The following is an 18,749-nucleotide window of genomic DNA, read 5'->3' on the forward strand; positions in this document are numbered from 1 at the left end:
TTCACACAGATATTGTGATAAATATGGCAATATTTTCTTAGTAGTCGCCCCGCCATACAAATTCACTCTAATCAATATTCATTTACGGCAAAGCAGAGCCAACGCAGAGCCAACACCCCCCAAAAGAGTTGAGCCCAGCCGAAGCCTCGAGCGAGCAGTCAATGTTTGCAGTTGCTCCAAACTCTCTATTGCATATTCCTTAACGCTTATTGATGGCCTCAGACCAGACGCTCACCCACTCGCATTTTAATTAGCCAATATGCAAATTGATTGTCAATTACCTTCACGTTTTTTCGACCTTTTTCCCATGCTCTGGATATTATTCGTTCTGCATTACGGCAAATTCATTATCAATTAGCTGAGCGTCGCCAGCGACTCACTGCTCGCTTCGAATGTAAATAAACAAGCGGAAATTTGCAAAGAAAATAAAAAGTCCAGCTTTCTTGGCTTAAAACTCATGAAAAAATGAAGAAAATCTCCTAAGACCATTGCAGAAAGTTTTCGCTATCGAAAAGTAATTATTTAACCAAATTTAATTAGTTGAAAGTATTTGTGCTTAGAATTGATTAGGCTATAGTTGGAAATAATATCTAGGTTTTTATTATAGCGAGAAACTTTCGTGTTTGGCTGCCCAACAAAAAATAAGTAAAATAATTTTGATATGAATATAACATTTAAATATCCTACATATACCTATACAAAATTAAATAAAAATATTTAATATTTAATAAATGGTATAACGAATAAGAAATTATAAATAAATAAAAAATATATATTAAATATGCATGTAAAATAATTACATTTTGTATATTAAGATAATAAATTAATATGAATTTATAAAATAAATAAACACAAAATATATGTATATTCATAAATAATAAAAATATATGTATATTAAATATAAAAAATGTATATAAATAACATATATGCAAGTGAAATACTTGAAATTTATATAACTAAAAAAAATGTCATGCATATGCTCAATTCGGTTGAATAAAGAAAACCTTTAAGAACAATTTAACTACGCCTTTAAGATCTTTGTCTGCATATGCTTCAGTTAACCTTTCATAGAAATTTTCTTTCGTTTGCTGCCATGGAATTTCCACTACCGAATGTCAAATTCCAACTGATTGCCAAAATGGGCAAATGCCTTGTGAATGCGAGGCTTATTTAAGTCAGAGTCACCGGGCAGACGTTGGCCTTCAACTCACTTGTCTGAGTTCAAAGAAAATATGCAAAAAAAAAAAACAAAGAAAAACAAAAAAAGGAAAAAAAAATGTGCGTGGGGTAGAAACTAAAAATAATCAAAGCTACGCCCCAATGCTATGCCAATGTTTAATAACAATCAAGTGTGCTGTGCCCTGTCGAAAGTTGTTTAAAGTCAAAATCACGTATACGCACTGTCTGCCATCGATTTAGTTGACCCATATGGCGCTGTGGAACTTTCGATGCATACAAATGTTGTTGAGGCGAGCGAATGAAGGAAGTGTACGAACTTTAGCCAGTTGGCAACTAGGCAACTGGAAATCGAGTTGTTACAACATGCCAGATGCATAACTTACGCTTCACTGGTGGTGTCTCTGCTATGACAGCAGCAGGAGGTGAAGGAGGAAGCGCAGCAGACAATTCGTGCATCTCTCTCCTGAATTCCAAGTCGTCGAGAGTTGCTTCTAAATTTGTTGTTGGCTGCGGATTGGAATTGTCAGCGACAGGCGTTGAAGGCACTGAACTTAACTCAACTGTTGGCAAGAGAGCTGCCGCACTGGACTCTTCCGAGATGCTCCTGGAAGAGGAGATAGCAAAGCATAAAGTTGAAGCTAAATACAGTTGTTACATTCAGTACGGCCATGCAAATTATTTACCTAATCGAGTTGGCCGCGCTCAGCGGGCGATGATGATGCTTTGGCTTATTGGAGCGCCGCATGGACATGCGTCGCAGGAACTGTTGAAAACTGCCGCGACTCGGTGACACCGCCACCTCCGTACCAGGCAACGTAGGTGGCGCCTCCATGGCCGGCGGCGAGGAGACATTTCGCGTCACCGGCGCATGATGCGTTTGCTGTGCTGGCTGCCAGGATTGGGCGCGTGGAGAAAGCTCTGCTACGAGTGGCGAGGTCGTGACTCCATCTGCAATCGAGTCGCCCCCATCGAGACTGCTCTCCGCATAGCTGCTGCAGCTGGCCGTCATCAGACTGCGACGCAGCAGATCTCCACTGTTCGTGCTCGAGGTGGACGTGACCGTCGCCGAGCTGAGGCCACTGAGTCGGTGCCACGAGTTCCTCGAGCGTGCGCTGCTGCCACGGCGCTGCAGCGTGGAGCGCCGACGTGGTCGCATTATGACATCATCCGCCTGGCACTCGTCTATGGGCAGCGGCACATCGTAGATCAAGTGCCGAGAGCCATAGACGCTCGCACGCTTGCGCTGCAGAGGGAAGCTGCCGGCCGACTGCAAGCCACAGCTGATGCCGCTGGCCAGGGAGAGGGACTGAGCAGAGAGCAGAAGAGAAGAAGAGAGGAAAGCAGAATATGTAGTTAGAAATAGAGCTAGATTTTCCACACCATCTAAACCTAATATTTCATTTTAAAATATAATTTAATTTTTTTAATTTTGATTATACATATATTAACAAGTTTTAATTATATTAGCTGAAATTATCTTCCGTCAATCAATGCAATTTAATTTGGTTTTTTCTTAAGTTACATTTTTACGTCGAGAATACTTGCCTATGAGATACCCTGTATGCAGAGATACGTTTCACTGTGTGCAATTATTTATTAAATAAATTTGTATACCAAATTTGTTTAAAATTGTAAACCGTATTTATAATGAATTTACAGTTATTATCTGAAGAAAATTATTCCTAGTCTCCACATATTGAAAAACGTTTACTTCAAACATATTTAGTGCGCAAACCACATTTAAGAAATCGAATAAAAATAACGATTATTACCGATAGGTATATGTAATGCTTACATTAAATTGCAATATATTTGTATATTTCAATTCTCTTTAACATTACAAATTTAAATTTTAATAAATAATTTTTATTTTTAATAATTTTAATTCTTCTTAAATTTTTATTATTTTAAATATTATTATTTTTTAATAATTATTATCTTTAAATATTTTTCATATTTTATATATATTTAAAATATATTTTATATAAAAAAAAAATGTTTATATGTAAATCGGTTATTTTTTTAAATAATTTTTTAAAATTTATTTTGAATATTCTTTTATATAAATTGCTTTTTTCTACATTTTTTTATTTTTTATTTCTGTTCCTCTTTCAATCAAACTAAGCAGACATCTGCTGCTTTTCATAAAATAAGCTCTCCTCATAATCAAAATATCACATCATTATTCCTGAGGCGTACGATTGAATTTCGATTTAAATCAAAATTTCACCCTCACCCCTGAAAACTATGAAATGTTTGGATATAAATTAATATACATTAAATCTATATATAATTTTTTCTATCTAGCATTTACGTTTTCTCTATAAAATGTGAAAATCTTTGTGGTTTATGCTAAGTAAAATATATTATATATATATAATATATATATTAATTCACACAGAATAATTAGTGTTTATTATAATCTGTCTTTTCCTATATATACGATTGAAAAGTATTTTCGATTTACAAATTAAAAGTCTTCAACTTCCACGTCTTCTTCTAATTTTAATTGCCATAAAACACTTTTCGCTCCACTCACCGCGGGCAGATCATCGTCCTCGTCGTCCTCTGCGACGGCATCATTGAGCATATTGTTAAATGACATTGATACGCTGCCATCCAAGCAATTGGAATCCAGTTCCGAGTTATTGCCGCCTCCCGTTTCCGAATTAATCGATATTGAGCGCTGCAAACCCAATTTGCTGACATTCTTGAATAGCTTCCAGCGCTCCCGAGCTGTGCGCTCCGTGGCACTGTAAATGGATGACAATCAAGAATAAATACAATCCAAGTAAATTCTCAGAGTGGCGCTGTAGTCGCTTGCAGAACTCTATTAACAACAAACAATATGTGGCAAAATGAAAAACAAAGAAATAAATGCCATTCGCTTGACTGCATATCAAACATATTGTGTGTGACACATAGAGCTTTGCCTCTAAACGGACGGAAGTTTAATCTCAATGGATAGCTACAAATCAAGCTTTAAATGCGGCGTAGACAGATCGAGAAAACGAGGCAGTGAACGGGATAGAGGGATTTTCTTCTATTGATGTCTATTAGGAATATCTTATACACCAATATTCCTTAATGAGCTCACAGTTATCTTATATAATTAGTCAACATATTATTGGATAAAATTAGTCAATACTAAACACACTAGTAGCTGCTTAAACAGACCTATCGTACTTAGACTATCGTATACTGATTTACATAGACTTACTTATAAAAGCTCTTGTAAACGCTATTATTATATTATCTTGTAAAGACTTATAAAGACTTACTTATACAATCTTGTAGACAATTTTTCAGAGTCATGTAAATTCTATAAAATAATAGAAAATTTTCACATAATTAAACAAGCTGACATAGAGATACACACTTATACTACCTACTTATACACACTTAGAAGGCAGAGAAGTACAAGCCGACTTATATAGACTTTTACCGATTTACTACTCGAGCTATACTTACTGGAACTATAAGAACTTGCACAGACTTAAACAAACTAGTGCAGATTTATAAAATTATTAAACAGTCTTATAAAGACTATAAAGACTAAAGTCTATATAGAGCTATATAGACTTCCTTCTACGAGGTACTTCAAGGTTTTATAGACTTATGACGCCGTATACGAACTAAAGCAGACTTGTACAGGTACAGGCATACATTATACAGTCTTATACAAACTTACTTATACAGACTCTGTAAAGACTTTAACAATCTTATAAAACTCATTGATATGTTTAGTCCAAAACAACTGCTTAAATATTCTTGTAGAGTATTAAACATGCCAACAGGAGTTAGTAAACAATAATGATACTTATACTACCTTATACAGACCTAATCGAACTTATATAGCATTTCTTATATTGACTTGAACGATTCCTGTTTGCTCATTTTCAATGAAATTTTATTGTATTTGACGATGAAAAAACTCCACACACAAATGCTTTAAAATTTTGCCATACACATCCCTGGCGCATCCCAACAAATTTATAAAGTATTTCATTTTAAGAGCTCTTTAAGTATAATTTAGCTGTAGATGTCTGTGTGATAATCAAAAAAAAAAAAAATGCCTAGACCACAAAGGCAGCCCTTGCAACCGTCTCATTATGCTAACATTGTTCCAGTTTTTGCGTCAATCATTTCTTTTTATGCTTTGTCACAAATGAACTTTAATGGCAATCGAACCATTTGAGGCAGGAGAAAAGGGCGTGGCTCATGCAAAAGTAAAGAAAAGCTTGGGCGTGCTTCGGCTGCAAACAAAGATTCCCTCAATTTCTGCCTCATACACAAAGGAATAAGCCGTTGACAATGCTTCAGTCATATACTAATCTCTATGTCTTCTCTCAAATGAAAACACAAAGTTTTCTCTGGGGATTGACGACGAGGCTGAGGCTGACTCTGAGAGTAGCTCTAGGCCTGCTTCTACTCACTTTTGTTGCTGGTCCTTTGCATTTTCGTTTGCCTTAGCAATTATCGAGTTCCATTTGGCGATTATTTGCGGCTGCTTTAGCTCAATGTCCTTATAAGTGCCGCAAGCTTGCAGTCGGCCATCCTTCATCACAATTAACTGAAAGGTCGCCGGAATGAAACGAAAGAAAACAAAACGCAGGAAAAGTAGAAAAAATAAAAACGAAAACGTTACAGAACATAACAAGCTAGAATATGGTAAAAAGAAAATGGATGACTTTTAAACAGTTGCCCTGTAAATGAATAGGAAAATTCTCATATATTAGATTTGAGGAATTTTATATAAATCTGATTGAACTGATTTAGAGACGGAAGAATTTAAAGACTTTATGACTTGACATATTGTTTGATTGACTGATTAACTACTTAATTATTTTTTATCAGCTAGATATTATTTATTTTATCACCTCAATAAAAATATTGATTTATTGTTGATTGCCCATAGACTGTCAGATTGTAAAATGCGAAACTATTTATATCTAGAAATTTAATTGATTGATGATTTGATTGACTGACTGTTTGTCAGATCTTAGACATTGACTGATGCTAACAGGAATTTTGATTTACGAAACGAAAGACTGGAAGACAGACTGATCAAAGACTTACATATATTATATTGTATAACTCACATTGAGATAGACGACAACCTATACAATATTAACTGACTTATAGATATACTTTACTATTATTCATAAACTCGCAGAACCAACACAATTGTCAGGCCGACCGCCGAACAAACTAATACACTAACAGTCTTATTATCGGGCAAGCTAATGAGCTAATAATCTGGCTATGCATTGCCTTGTATCATAAATAGGCTTACTGATTGAGTGACTGACGGTTCGAGAGTATAGCTACTCATACCTTACGATTCATTGATTGATTGATGCCAACAGGGTAATTTGGCGACTGACGGAACAACTGACGGAATTCATAAACTAAATGAGCTTCTAGGTAATGAATTGCACATTCATTGCTCATTCACTCTATGAATTGAGTCAGACAGTAAGCAGATTAACTGGCTGCTTGATTGAATGATTGGTTGACTGAGTAACAGAGTAAACCAAATTGAATGACTAAATAAAAAAATAAATATATGTATATACATATGAAATAAACCATATATTAAAAACACGGATCAATTATTATGTTACGAGAATTGGGGTGGATTTGCTTTAGCGCAAATTAATTATAAATCTATTTTTAGTTAATACCTATTACCAACTGCATACGTCCTAAGCATAGCCTAACCAAGTCTATATAGCTCTACGGCAAACTCGTCTTATCTCTATTCGTACAGGGTATATAAACGAAAGGAGGTGCAGCACAAAAGGCAATAAATTCAATTTCGAAATTTAAATTTGAAATTTTTTCGTTTGCTGTCTTTTTTTTTTTTTTTCTTTGCTGTCGCTGCTGCGTTGCAGTTGCTGCTCAAATAATTGTAAAAATGTGTGCGCAAGCAGGAGGAAGGGAGCAGAGGCTGCGTGGAGAGTGGGAGCCAGCAGACCGGCAACAAATGGTCTTTCCAGGCAATTGCATTTATGGCCAAAAGGCGATAAATGGCCCCGGCATTTGGAGCGCAAAGTAACAAACGGATGCTGGCAAAAAGCGCTGAATGCAGCAGGCAGGCAGCAGGACACTGGACGCAGGCAGCAGGACGTCCGAGCACATTGCATGCCCGGCCACAGCGCCCAATATCGAGTCCACCGCAACTTCAGGATCTGACCGGCAACACTGGACTAAGAAATTTGAATATGAAATGCTGTCTAGCCCCGAGGGGGCCACTTACATAATCCGCCTCCTTGATCAACTGTAATTGCTGTGTCACCAGGATGATGGTGCGATTCGACTTCAAAAGCATCTGACGCACACACTGCTCGAAGACATGGCTGCCCACTTCATTGTCCAGCGATGACAGCGGATCATCCTACAAAATGCAATTACATTTCAATATTATTAGTCGCTTACTGTGCATTAACTCACAAAAGGAATGAATAGATATTAATATAGCTATACAGATATATAGAATACAGATTTATATGAGCTTATCACACAATAGCCAAGCTCTCATAATGTCCACAAATCTCAGACTGTCGTCGCTTTACGAAACTATTTATTTAATATTTATGCAATTTTAACATATTGTATATTATGTTAAAAGGACATAAATAGTTAAATATTTAGACCTACATTTTTAACTCTTCTACTAGTCTACTACTACTAGTCTGTCAACAATACATAACAAAAATATTAAAAGCAAAATGTGTAAATTAAAAATAAAATGTATAAATTAAAATATAAAAATAATAAATAAATAAATTTTAAATTTTAAAAAATTAAATAAAATATATAAATTAAAAATTAAATAAAATATATAAATTAGAAATTAAAAAATAAAATATATAAATTAAAAATCAAAAATAAAATATATGAATTAAAAATTAAAAATAAAATAAATACAAACAATTTTTTATAACAAAAATTCTGTTCATTAACATTTTTGAGGAGCAACAATTATTTTCACTTTAAGCAATTATTTTCAGCTATTTCCTACACTCAAATAGTATCACATTTATTTTATCTTTTATTTAATTTAGTTAATTGGTTTCATTTCATTTATTATTATTATATTTTTAAAAAATATATTTTATTGTTTCCTTATATATTATTCCAATTACAATTGCCCAAGCCTACACTAAAAAATATTTCTGTATTTGAGCTCTAAAAAAGTCCATGGTTTTCGTATTGTCTATTCCATTTGAACGAATTTTGTTGACCATAAAAATCCTATTTTGTAATAATAAATAATAATTATTATTATTTTATTTTTCTACTACACAAATTATATTTTTGGTTGCATTTTTTCTACTCTACAGATATTTTCCTAAAAATTAAGAGCTCAACCTTTTCGAATACATAAACTATGTTTTTGCTCTAATCATATGTTACATAGAATTTAATTTACTACTCCGTAAAAACAAATCATAAAAGAATCGACTCGAATATTCCATCCCCAATCTTAATAAATGAAAAGTTAATGACATTAATTTTTATTGACATCTCTAAGTTTTCCCACTTTCAATACGATAAGCGTATCTCCGAAAAAAGGGCAACTCATATACATACATACGTACGTATGTATGTATGTATATGGGCAATTCTCGTAAAACTTGTTTACCCTGCAACAGTGTTTGGAGATTTTCGTTTTATGTTTAATTTAAAGTTGAGACGTTTCGTGGAATTTATGAGCGCAAATGCATTGGCATAAAGTGCACTGAGGCAGCGGATTGGCTTGCAGTTAAGACGACGCGACGTGCCAGGTCCTTGATCGTGTTCTTGCGTGGTGTCCCTGGCATTTACTTACTCACCATTATGACGACGTTGGCCGATGAATAAATTGCACGCGCGACAGCGACGCGTTGCCTCTGTCCGCCGGATAGATTGATGCCCCGTTCGCCGATTATCGTAAAATCACCGGTTGGCATTAGTTCAATATCCGGTTTTAGTGCGCACGCATCCAGCACAAAATCGTAACGCTTCGGCCGAAATGATTCACCAAATAGGATATTCTCCCGTATTGTATCATTAAGCAGCCATGGAACTTGCGGCACATACGATATCGTACAGTTTCTGAGAAATATAATAAAACATACAAATGATTACACAAATTGCTGCTATAGAAAAGGTAGGCATTTTACCAAGCATTAACTAAACTAGTTATAGTTCATTTTATGCTTCTATAGATTCTCTATAATTCAATTTAAATAAATGGTAGGCAAATTTCTTTAACTTAATGAAATTTTAGGTAGATTTAAATAAAATTCGTTAACATGGGAATGCAATTTCCACAGAAACGACGTTAATAAATACTTATTGGATTAATTTTAACACTCTTATATTTTTATTATAATTCTTACTTAATATTTAATAAACAGAAATCTATATATTTATCTCTAAGCTTTTGGTATATACCTGTATTATTTATTTAATCGGATTCTCACTCAAAATTTATTTCGCTTACGTTATAAGCTTACATATGTACATACATACATACCCTTACGTTTCGTTAATCGAATTCCCACTAAAAACTTCGCCTACATCCGCATACGCTGTAAGCTTACCGACATACAAAATGACTATAGGTGTGAGCGAGATAAAACATTAACCAACCAGAATTTTAAGCAAAACTTTGCATAAAACATACATAAATACGTTTTTGTACTTTTTATGTTTGGCCATACAGACATATGTATGTATGCGTATATTAACAATTAAATTCGCACGAAAGCTGTTTTCAAATTCTAGCCAGATCACCTGCCTTACGACTTCCCTACACGGATGCTCGATCAAAACTAATGATTTATGCACGAACCGAGTTGTCAGAGAGAAGAGTGAGTTTGCGAGCACGAAAAACAGATTTCTTAGAAAGGAGGCTTTCATTTACGCTCACAGTAGAAAGATCTGACTGTATATGTGCGAGTGAGACAAGCAGTGCGCTCGCTATAAAAGCTCACTCAACTTAGAAGAGCTATGTGTGTGCATATGTATGCATGGTGAACAAAATACTTTAACTCACAAATGAGTTACTTTAGTTTCACGCTGACAAGTCATTTGCATATGTAAGTGCAAGCGAGATAAGTAGACTGATTTGTAATAATGCTCAAATGAGAAGAATAAGACTAAAGCAGAGGAGAATATGAATTCTTTACTCTGCTACCTACTTGAGCAAAGCTTACGTTGGTTAGAGCGAGATAGAGAGAGGGAACAGATAAACACCACTCAAAGTGTTTTTAGAAGAATTTGGCTATGATTGTAATTGCAGCCTAGATGACAATGATGAAGTTAATACGAATGTACTGAAATATACATAAAGCACTTGACTTGATTCACATACAAACATTTAAATAAAATTCACTGTTCATCAAGCTTAGCCGCTAGACTGCATTTTATCTAAGCCGCTATTAAGCTTGGAACTTTCATCCTAAATCAAAAGTGTCACACACACATATGCACCCAAGTACATACATAAGTGTGAGTACATGTGTAAGCTTTCGCTTTTGCATGACATCGCTAATTATGGCAAATGCGAGTGACTTCAATTAATTAGCTGCAATTTAGTTAAGCGGTTTATGTGATAACTTTCGTCGCATCCTTCGTCAAGCGCATAAACCGCAGCCTACATACAGTTACATATAAGGCCACACATACACACGCCCACAGACTCACTCTGACACACACTCACGCTGAATTGTGGCGTAATTAAGTGACTCGCAGTGCAATGGATATAAGATGATTGTTTCTTATTGGCGACCGCAGACTCGTGTAGCCACAAACACGTGACCAGCACTGTAATCTGTCACATTCAGCTGCAAGTGCTGAAAACGCAAACTTGCTGCTGCTTGCATAATAATAATAATAATAATAATGGAAGTAATGAGACACACTTCAAATTGCCATCCATGTATGTATGTATATGTAGTCCTGGGTGTCTGGGATTCAATTTACATATGTATGCTGCTTCATTTATAGCTCGGATTTATTTGATTTGCATGCCTGCCGAGAATGTAAGCCGATATTTGATTTTACCAAAGGACATTAAGATTGGATTATTGATTTCTATGTGATTTAAATTCAATGTGTAGAACTAAAATAACTGTTAAAGCTAAACAGAAAATAATTATAAACAATTTGAAAGAGCCTAAAACAAGTAAAATGCAATAAATTTAATGGCAAAAAAGCAACAGCAATAGGGAAACAAAAAAATTCTAGATAAATTAAATTAAGTTAACGAAATTTATAAATCAAATCAAAATTTAAGTTGAGTTATCCTTGCCAATAAAAAATTACTAACATTCTAAACTGAATATTTTCGGTGTATGTCATTTCGGCAATTTTAAACAACTATTGATCAATATAATAATACAAATACGATTTGACTCAATATACACTGGCCATCATAAATATTTTGTACAACATTATTAAGTACAGTTTTCAAAATATTTTATCAAGCTTTTCTGTTAATTGTTTTATTTTATATATAACTAAATAAAAACTTAAATATATACAGTAATTTTTTGTATAGTATAGTATAGTAAAAAGTTATTAATTAAATAACATATATTGAAAAAATCCAATTTATTTTTAATTCGAAATTTTTTCGGTTCGTTAAATGAAATTCCTACAAATTCGTAAAAAATATTGATTCCATATAAACAGTAGAAAAAATTCCAATCGCAATTTAATTAAATTTAATTCACATAATATTATAAAAGATTATAGCAATAATAAATAATAATATCATAAAAACATATGTATGTTCCAAAAAGCCATTTTAAAATTGTTATCTTGAGCAAATTAGTCTAATTTATATTTGTAGGAAAATATTGTGGCAAGTTTTCTTGGCTCAACACGTAACTCACATTACGTATGCGCCCTGTTGACCCGTTTAAGTCAACCGCACACACACAGACAAACACACACATATGTAAACCTAGACACACACACATACAGATACGCTCGGCCATTAAATCACACTTTGCACCTCATATCAAGCAGCGCTGACTTTGGACGCAGACCGATTAGACGTCGCCGTCGGCTTTGCCTTTGCCTTTCTGACTTTGTGAGTGCGTGTGCCTGTGTGTGTTTTTGTGTGTGTGTGTATGTGGCAGCTGAAAATCAGAAAACCGCTCGCACTTAACAATCGTTAAGTTCACGTGGCCCCTGCAATCCGTAGCACTGCTGGCTACATGTGCAGTGGCACAATAAATTCTCAAGCCAGGGAACAAGACAGAGCGACAGAGAGGGAGAGTGAGAGAGCGAGAGAGGTGGAGCATAGAGTGAGTGGCGAGTGAGAGAGAGACACACACTTCCGAACAACACAGACATTTATTACAGTAATTGAAATTATTGCACATTTTGCGTTTGCCAAGGCGGAACGAAACAGAGGCGAGGCAGACTGGCAAAAGGCGAAGAGGCGAGAGGCGAGAGGTAAACAGAGGCACAGAGGAGGCAGCCAAACACAGGCAAAGTCGAAGGCTCGCCCTCTTGCTGCCTGCTGTGCGATTTTAGCTTGTTTAATGCATTTTTATATGGCCGCCACGCCTTCAGCAGCCAGAGGGGGCAGTCGGTGCTGGGCGGCGACGATGTGGGGGCGTGTGCTGCACTGCTCTTCGTTTATTTTATGTGCAATAAAATTAACATATACAGACATTTTGTGATAAATTACCGCATCACGTGATGTGCCTGGGAACGACTGTAAAAATATGTTGAATGACTGCGGCTGCTGCTGCTGCTGCTGCAACTGGTAACTGGCAACTGCAACTGCAACTGCAGCTGTAAATGCAACTGCAACGGCAACGCTTTCATTTAATTTCAAGCATTTGCCTGGCCGCATTAAAAGTGAATTTCAGATTACAGCAAAAGTTCTCAACTGCCATTTAAGTGCCACAAGATGCATGCCACACCGCTGACTGACTGACTGACTGACTGTTGTTGACTGCTGCCTCTGCCTCCGCCTCTGCCCCTGCCGCTTTCACTGCATCTGCCTTGTATGCAACACAATTCATTCATTTAAATTTGTTCAACGCGACGTATGCGCGATGCTCCATTATGTCTTCAGCGCTGTACAAATGTTTTATGTGCACCTTTGCAAATTGCTTATGTGCAAATGCCGGCAGAAGCTAATTACCTTTTGCACGCGTACCTCTATGACATTTATCTATTAAGTATTATGGGTAGTATTAAAGCAAGATGATTAACTTGATATTTAATGTTCGTCTCTCTCTCTCTTTCTCTCCTTCTCTCTCTCTCTTTCTCTCCTTCTCTTTCTCTCCCTCTTTCTCTCCTTCTCTCTCTCTCTCCCTCTTTCTCTCTCTCTCTCTCTCTCTCCCTCTCTCTCTTTCTCTCTTTCTCTCTTTCTCTCTCTCTCTCTCTCTCTCTAGGGAGAGAGAAGTAGATCATTTGTATGTACTTGCATGTACTTGAGTAAAAGAAGCTAGAACTGTTGCAGCAGCAGAGAGTGTTCCCATTGGTCAACATTGGCTCAACTTTTGAGCGCGACTTAGGCTTTGAGTGAAAGTTGTCCTATATAAAGGGCAGCAGCTGCATTGCATTTCTTCAGTCGAATAGTTCAGTATAGCGAGTGATCGTCTGGGGAAGAAATTACGTAGAGCAGATATTTTGAAGAAATTCTTTGAGGAAAGAAAATACTTTTAAGAAATTCTTGAAGAAAACACTTGAAAGAAATTCTTAGAGGAAATATTTAGAAGAAACTCTTAGAGGAAAGAAAGTTTAAATACTTTGAAGATATATTTAGGAAAAATACTTAGAGGAAATACTTAAGGAAAATACTGAGAGGAAACCCTTAGCGGAAAGAGTTAGACGAAATATTTAAAAGAAATTCTAGGAGGAAAGACTTGGCGGCAATACTTGGAAGAATACTTCAAATACTTAGAAAAAATTATTAGAGAAATACTTAGGAAAATGTTTAGAGGAAATATTTAGAAGAGAAAAGAAATACTTACAGGAAATATTTATATTTATTTATGCTAAAATTTTATGTACAACAGCTTTATTTAAAAGCTTCCTATTAAAGCTCTACCTACAATTAAAGCACAACATTTTATGTATACATCAGGAGTATTTAAACTTCTATTTACTTCTTAATATAAATATGTGTAAATATGTTTAATTGCAACAGCTAACGTCAGTTTGCCGGCGCGCCCAATTGGGGCAGAATCAATAGACAATAAGCTTACAGAGGGATTATTGGAGTACCTCGTATGGCTTTAATAAACATTAGCATACAGGTATAGTTACGTTACGCGATAGTTACGTTCCAGAAAAATTGCGCGTTATGTAATTCCGCGTTATCTAAAATATAGTTTTCATATAAATTTGGGGGTTATGTTCCAATAGGTTTGTTTTTTAAATAAAATACATACAAAATAACAGATGCACATATATGTATTTCGAAAAAGAAAAAGTTTTTCCTTATTAAACACCTGATATCCACAAAAGATGACACTGTACTGATAATTTAATAAATATTAATGAGCAAGAGTACAAATATATATGCCGTAAGCATGCCTGGTATACTCACACATGTTGTGAAAGCAATAAAGGGTAATTCCCGGTTTACATTCAAAATACAATACATTACATATTATAAATATGTGGCACGAAAATTAGTGTTACCAGATTTTATAATTATGTATTTTCCCCTTCGCGTTAGATAAGCCTAAATTTCGCGTTTTACTGAAACCTAATTTTCCCAATTCGCGTTATATCGAAACCGCGTTGTATAAAACCGCGTTATACAAGGGATACCTGTATATATGTATAAAAAAAAAGAAAACTATTTAATATAAGCTATACAGTTTTAAGTAATAAAATCAATTTCTTTCCTCTGGAAAGGTAAACTCGTTAAAGGTAAATTTCCATAGCCCATCGAACCTATTCAACTGAGCCGTACTGTGTGCATACACACACATCTACATTTAACAAACTAGTTACGCAGCTAATTAAAAACGCTTTGTTTTGTCTAATTTATTTCTCTATTTTTCTTTTAACTAGCTTTTTGTTGAGCATAGTTCAGATTTAGTTGTTGTTGTTATACCCCCATCATCTTCTTCTTCTTCTACTCTGTCCTTTTCTGTTACATATTGCCCAGTTTTACTGCTGCATTAGATTACGCACGTTTTGTTGTGTGTCTAAAGTGGGAAGAGCTCAGTTCTAGTGCCACGCCCCCGCTCGCCCCAGCCCCCAGGTAAATATTTAAATTATTTATGTGCCATTTTGAGGTTCGCAAACAAAAACAACGAGTGGGCGGGCAGTCGACTATGGCTGCTCCTGCTGCTGCTGCTCCTGCTGCTGCTGTAGCTGTAGCCAAAAGGTGTGTTTGCTCATTTAACGGCATTTAATTGCATAATTTTTCGGGCTACGCTCAAATTAATTAGCCAAACTTCGTTTGGGGCGTTGTGTGGCAGCGTTTACTATTCATATTCAATTTGGCTAACGCCCGCAGCCCTCGAAACACTGCTTCAAGGTCATAGACAAAAAAAAAAAAAAAAACAAAAAACAAGCATTAAAGCTACAATCGACTATAGAATACTCATTGAATATTCATTTTCTGATTCCCGCCATAAATAGGTATAATTATTTTTGCAAATCAATCGAGAATGCCAACATGAATATTATTCAATAAAACATTAATTTAATTTTGTGTTTGAATCTTGAGAATCTTGCTCTAAAGCTCTTGAAAACTTATGTATATATGTATATCTAATTTTTCCCGATTCATCATGCCAATAATGTTCGTATATATATTTATACGCTTACTCGATTTACGCATAGATTGAAACTCTAAATCTGAAATACCGGAAAATACATTTCCCGCTTTGCCACGCTCCTAGATAAATCTTGACAGTTTATAATGCCAGGTTATACACAAATGTATTTTCCAAGCCTCGAGTCGCTAGCTTCGATAGCGGCGAAATGGTTTGCATTTATGCGGGTAGAAGTACAGACGGACCGACAGACAGATGACAACACGAACTTTTTATAAAACCAATATATTCATCTCATATTCGTGAATGAGCATAAAACAAGAATAAACACATTTAACAGTTGAAACAACCAAGATTTGAGCCACGATGACTGAGAACTGAGGTAACTTCGAATCAAACACATTTTCACACTTGGCTACATTTAATTAAAGTTTCCCAATTGTCTGTGTGTGCGAGTGTGCGTGCGCGTGTGTCTGTGTGTGCGTGCGTCTTCTTCTTCTTCCTCTTCTTCTTTACAGTTTCTTTTGCATGCGGGCTGCCAATTTGGTAAAGCATACAAGTCGAAGTGCTAGCAAGTTTTCTTGGCCTTCAACTGTGCCATAAATAAAATGCAATAAGCGCCACATCCAACTGCAAAAAAAAAATCCCACACCACCCTGACACGCCCCCTTTGGACAAGGCACTTCTCACGCCGCCCAAGCAACATGAAAAGCGTTTTCAATAAATTTCCTTATACCACAGGGCATGCAGCTGCATACAAGTGCTCATGTGTGTGACTATGTGTGTGTGTGTGTGTGTGTGCGGGTGTGTAAGGGTGTGTGACTGACTGTGTGTTACACATTTCACATTTCAATTCACAAATTCTCGTTTTTTCTTGCCTACTTTTAGGCGGCCATTGAATTGCATTGCCTTAATATGGGTTTTATATGCAAAAAAGCTAGTACTTTACCAGCGTACGTACATATTTACATCTACATATATATGTATATATACGCGTGTGCCTGTGAAGCACCTCGCACATAAATATATTAAAAGCCGAATTTATTGGCTGACTGACATGCAAAGCAGCTATAAATAAACGTTGATAGCGTATATATTTCCGCTATTTCTTGCATTGCATTTACCAAAGCGACTGAAGGACATGGAAAACGAGAAATAGGTATATTAACTAAATAATTAATTATCCACAAGAGATTTGTAATTTACAATCAATTTTGAGCCTAAAAAATTAATTGTATTTCTAAGAGATTTCTAATTTATATTAATTTTTAATTTTATAGCCTAGTAAACTTATCAGTAGAAATTTATGAGGTTAGAAAAAAATTCCAAAGTGATTCTGTTTATTTTTAAATATTAAAATAAAAAAGTTGAGTTCAAAACTATTCCTACATACACAATTACGCGTATTATATTTACAAAAAAAATAAATATAAATATTAATAATATATTAAATAAATAAATGTATGTATAACACATATATTAAATAAATATATTTTTTTTTTATTAAATATTTTTAAAACCACCGTAAACTTTTATGAGTACTATTTTTATGTATATAAATATATATGAATAAATATTTTTATTATATATTTTATATATATATATATATATTTTTTTTTTTTTAATATAGTTTTATTGCAGCTTTTGTCGTAAACTCTATGGCGCATTTAAAGGGGTACCTTATTTTATATATTTGATTTTATTTATAAAAAGGATAAATAGATTTTGTAGAAATTATAATTTTAGCTATAGTCATGCAATTATATATTCACAGTTTATAAACGTTTAAAAGTAAGTGAGAATTTTATAAATATTTTAAGTATTTCCAAAAATTCAGTTAGCATATAATATTGCTTAATTAATTGGCAAATTTGGCACAATTAAGTATTTATGTAAATATCTTTATCCAAAGCAATAAACCTCTAAGGCAAACTTAAGAAAAATATGTTCATTTATTTTGTTCTATTTTTGTGCACGTTCCTATTTCGCTATGATTCAGGTTGCATAAATCCTTTAACAGTTTGTATTTTGATTATCAAATGAAAGTGGAAATAATTTGCACAAATATGCGCAAATATATACAGTACCTACATCAAAATATAAACAAAATGTATCTATACAGAATCAGGTACACACCTACATATACATATACATACATATTACAATAACTATTTATTTGCGGCTATAACTTTTGAGTTATTATACCCTGAACCGATTGAAAATGGGAAATCAGGGTATAATGGTTTTGTGAAAAGTATGTAACAGGCAGAAGGAATCATCGCAGACCCCATAAAGTATATATATTCTTGATCAGGACGACGAGCTGAGTCGATATAGCCCTGTCCGTCTGTCCGTCCGTCCGTCCGTCCGTATGAGCAAAAGGATCTCAGAAGATATAAGAGCTAGAGAGCTGAAATTTGGCATGCATACTCGTGTATACCATAGGCAGTACGAGTTTGCTTTATTTTTTCGATAACTCATCCGATAACTTTTTTATGGAGAATAATCGAAAAATTGACTTGGTTTTTTCAGCCTAGTTTGAACACTTTTAGACCTGGAGACTTAAAATTTGCGTTGTATATAGAGTTAATAGACACAAAGATTTTGTCATTTACAGATTTTGGATACCACGCCCCCTTCGCCCCCAATTTGTAAAAAACGCATTTCAAGTACTAGAGACTTGTGATTTGGAATGTACACACATATTCACCATATGATTACGCTCTAAAAGTTTCATTAAGATCGTATGTCTACAAAAGAAATTATTCAACAAATAAATTCTCATAATATTGCCCACACTGCAGCGCAGCC

At 34.8% G+C, this 18,749-nt stretch overlaps 1 protein-coding gene across 1 annotated transcript in view; it reads right to left on the minus strand.

The window, feature by feature from the left end:
* Positions 1-18,749, minus strand: part of LOC6576851 (ATP-binding cassette sub-family C member Sur) — a 69,551-nt gene that overhangs the window by 22,527 nt on the left and 28,275 nt on the right. Inside the window, exons 10-15 of the mRNA XM_002002799.4 lie at positions 9,021-9,282; positions 7,442-7,579; positions 5,616-5,752; positions 3,719-3,932; positions 1,863-2,485; positions 1,563-1,783 (exon numbers count right to left, since the gene is read on the minus strand). Of these exons, the coding sequence (XP_002002835.1) occupies positions 1,563-1,783; positions 1,863-2,485; positions 3,719-3,932; positions 5,616-5,752; positions 7,442-7,579; positions 9,021-9,282 (1,595 nt within the window). The remainder of the gene's footprint in view (positions 1-1,562; positions 1,784-1,862; positions 2,486-3,718; positions 3,933-5,615; positions 5,753-7,441; positions 7,580-9,020; positions 9,283-18,749) is intronic.

This window comes from Drosophila mojavensis, unplaced genomic scaffold (genome assembly GCF_018153725.1).
Source record: "Drosophila mojavensis isolate 15081-1352.22 unplaced genomic scaffold, ASM1815372v1 contig_36, whole genome shotgun sequence".
Lineage (NCBI taxonomy): Eukaryota > Metazoa > Arthropoda > Insecta > Diptera > Drosophilidae > Drosophila > Drosophila mojavensis.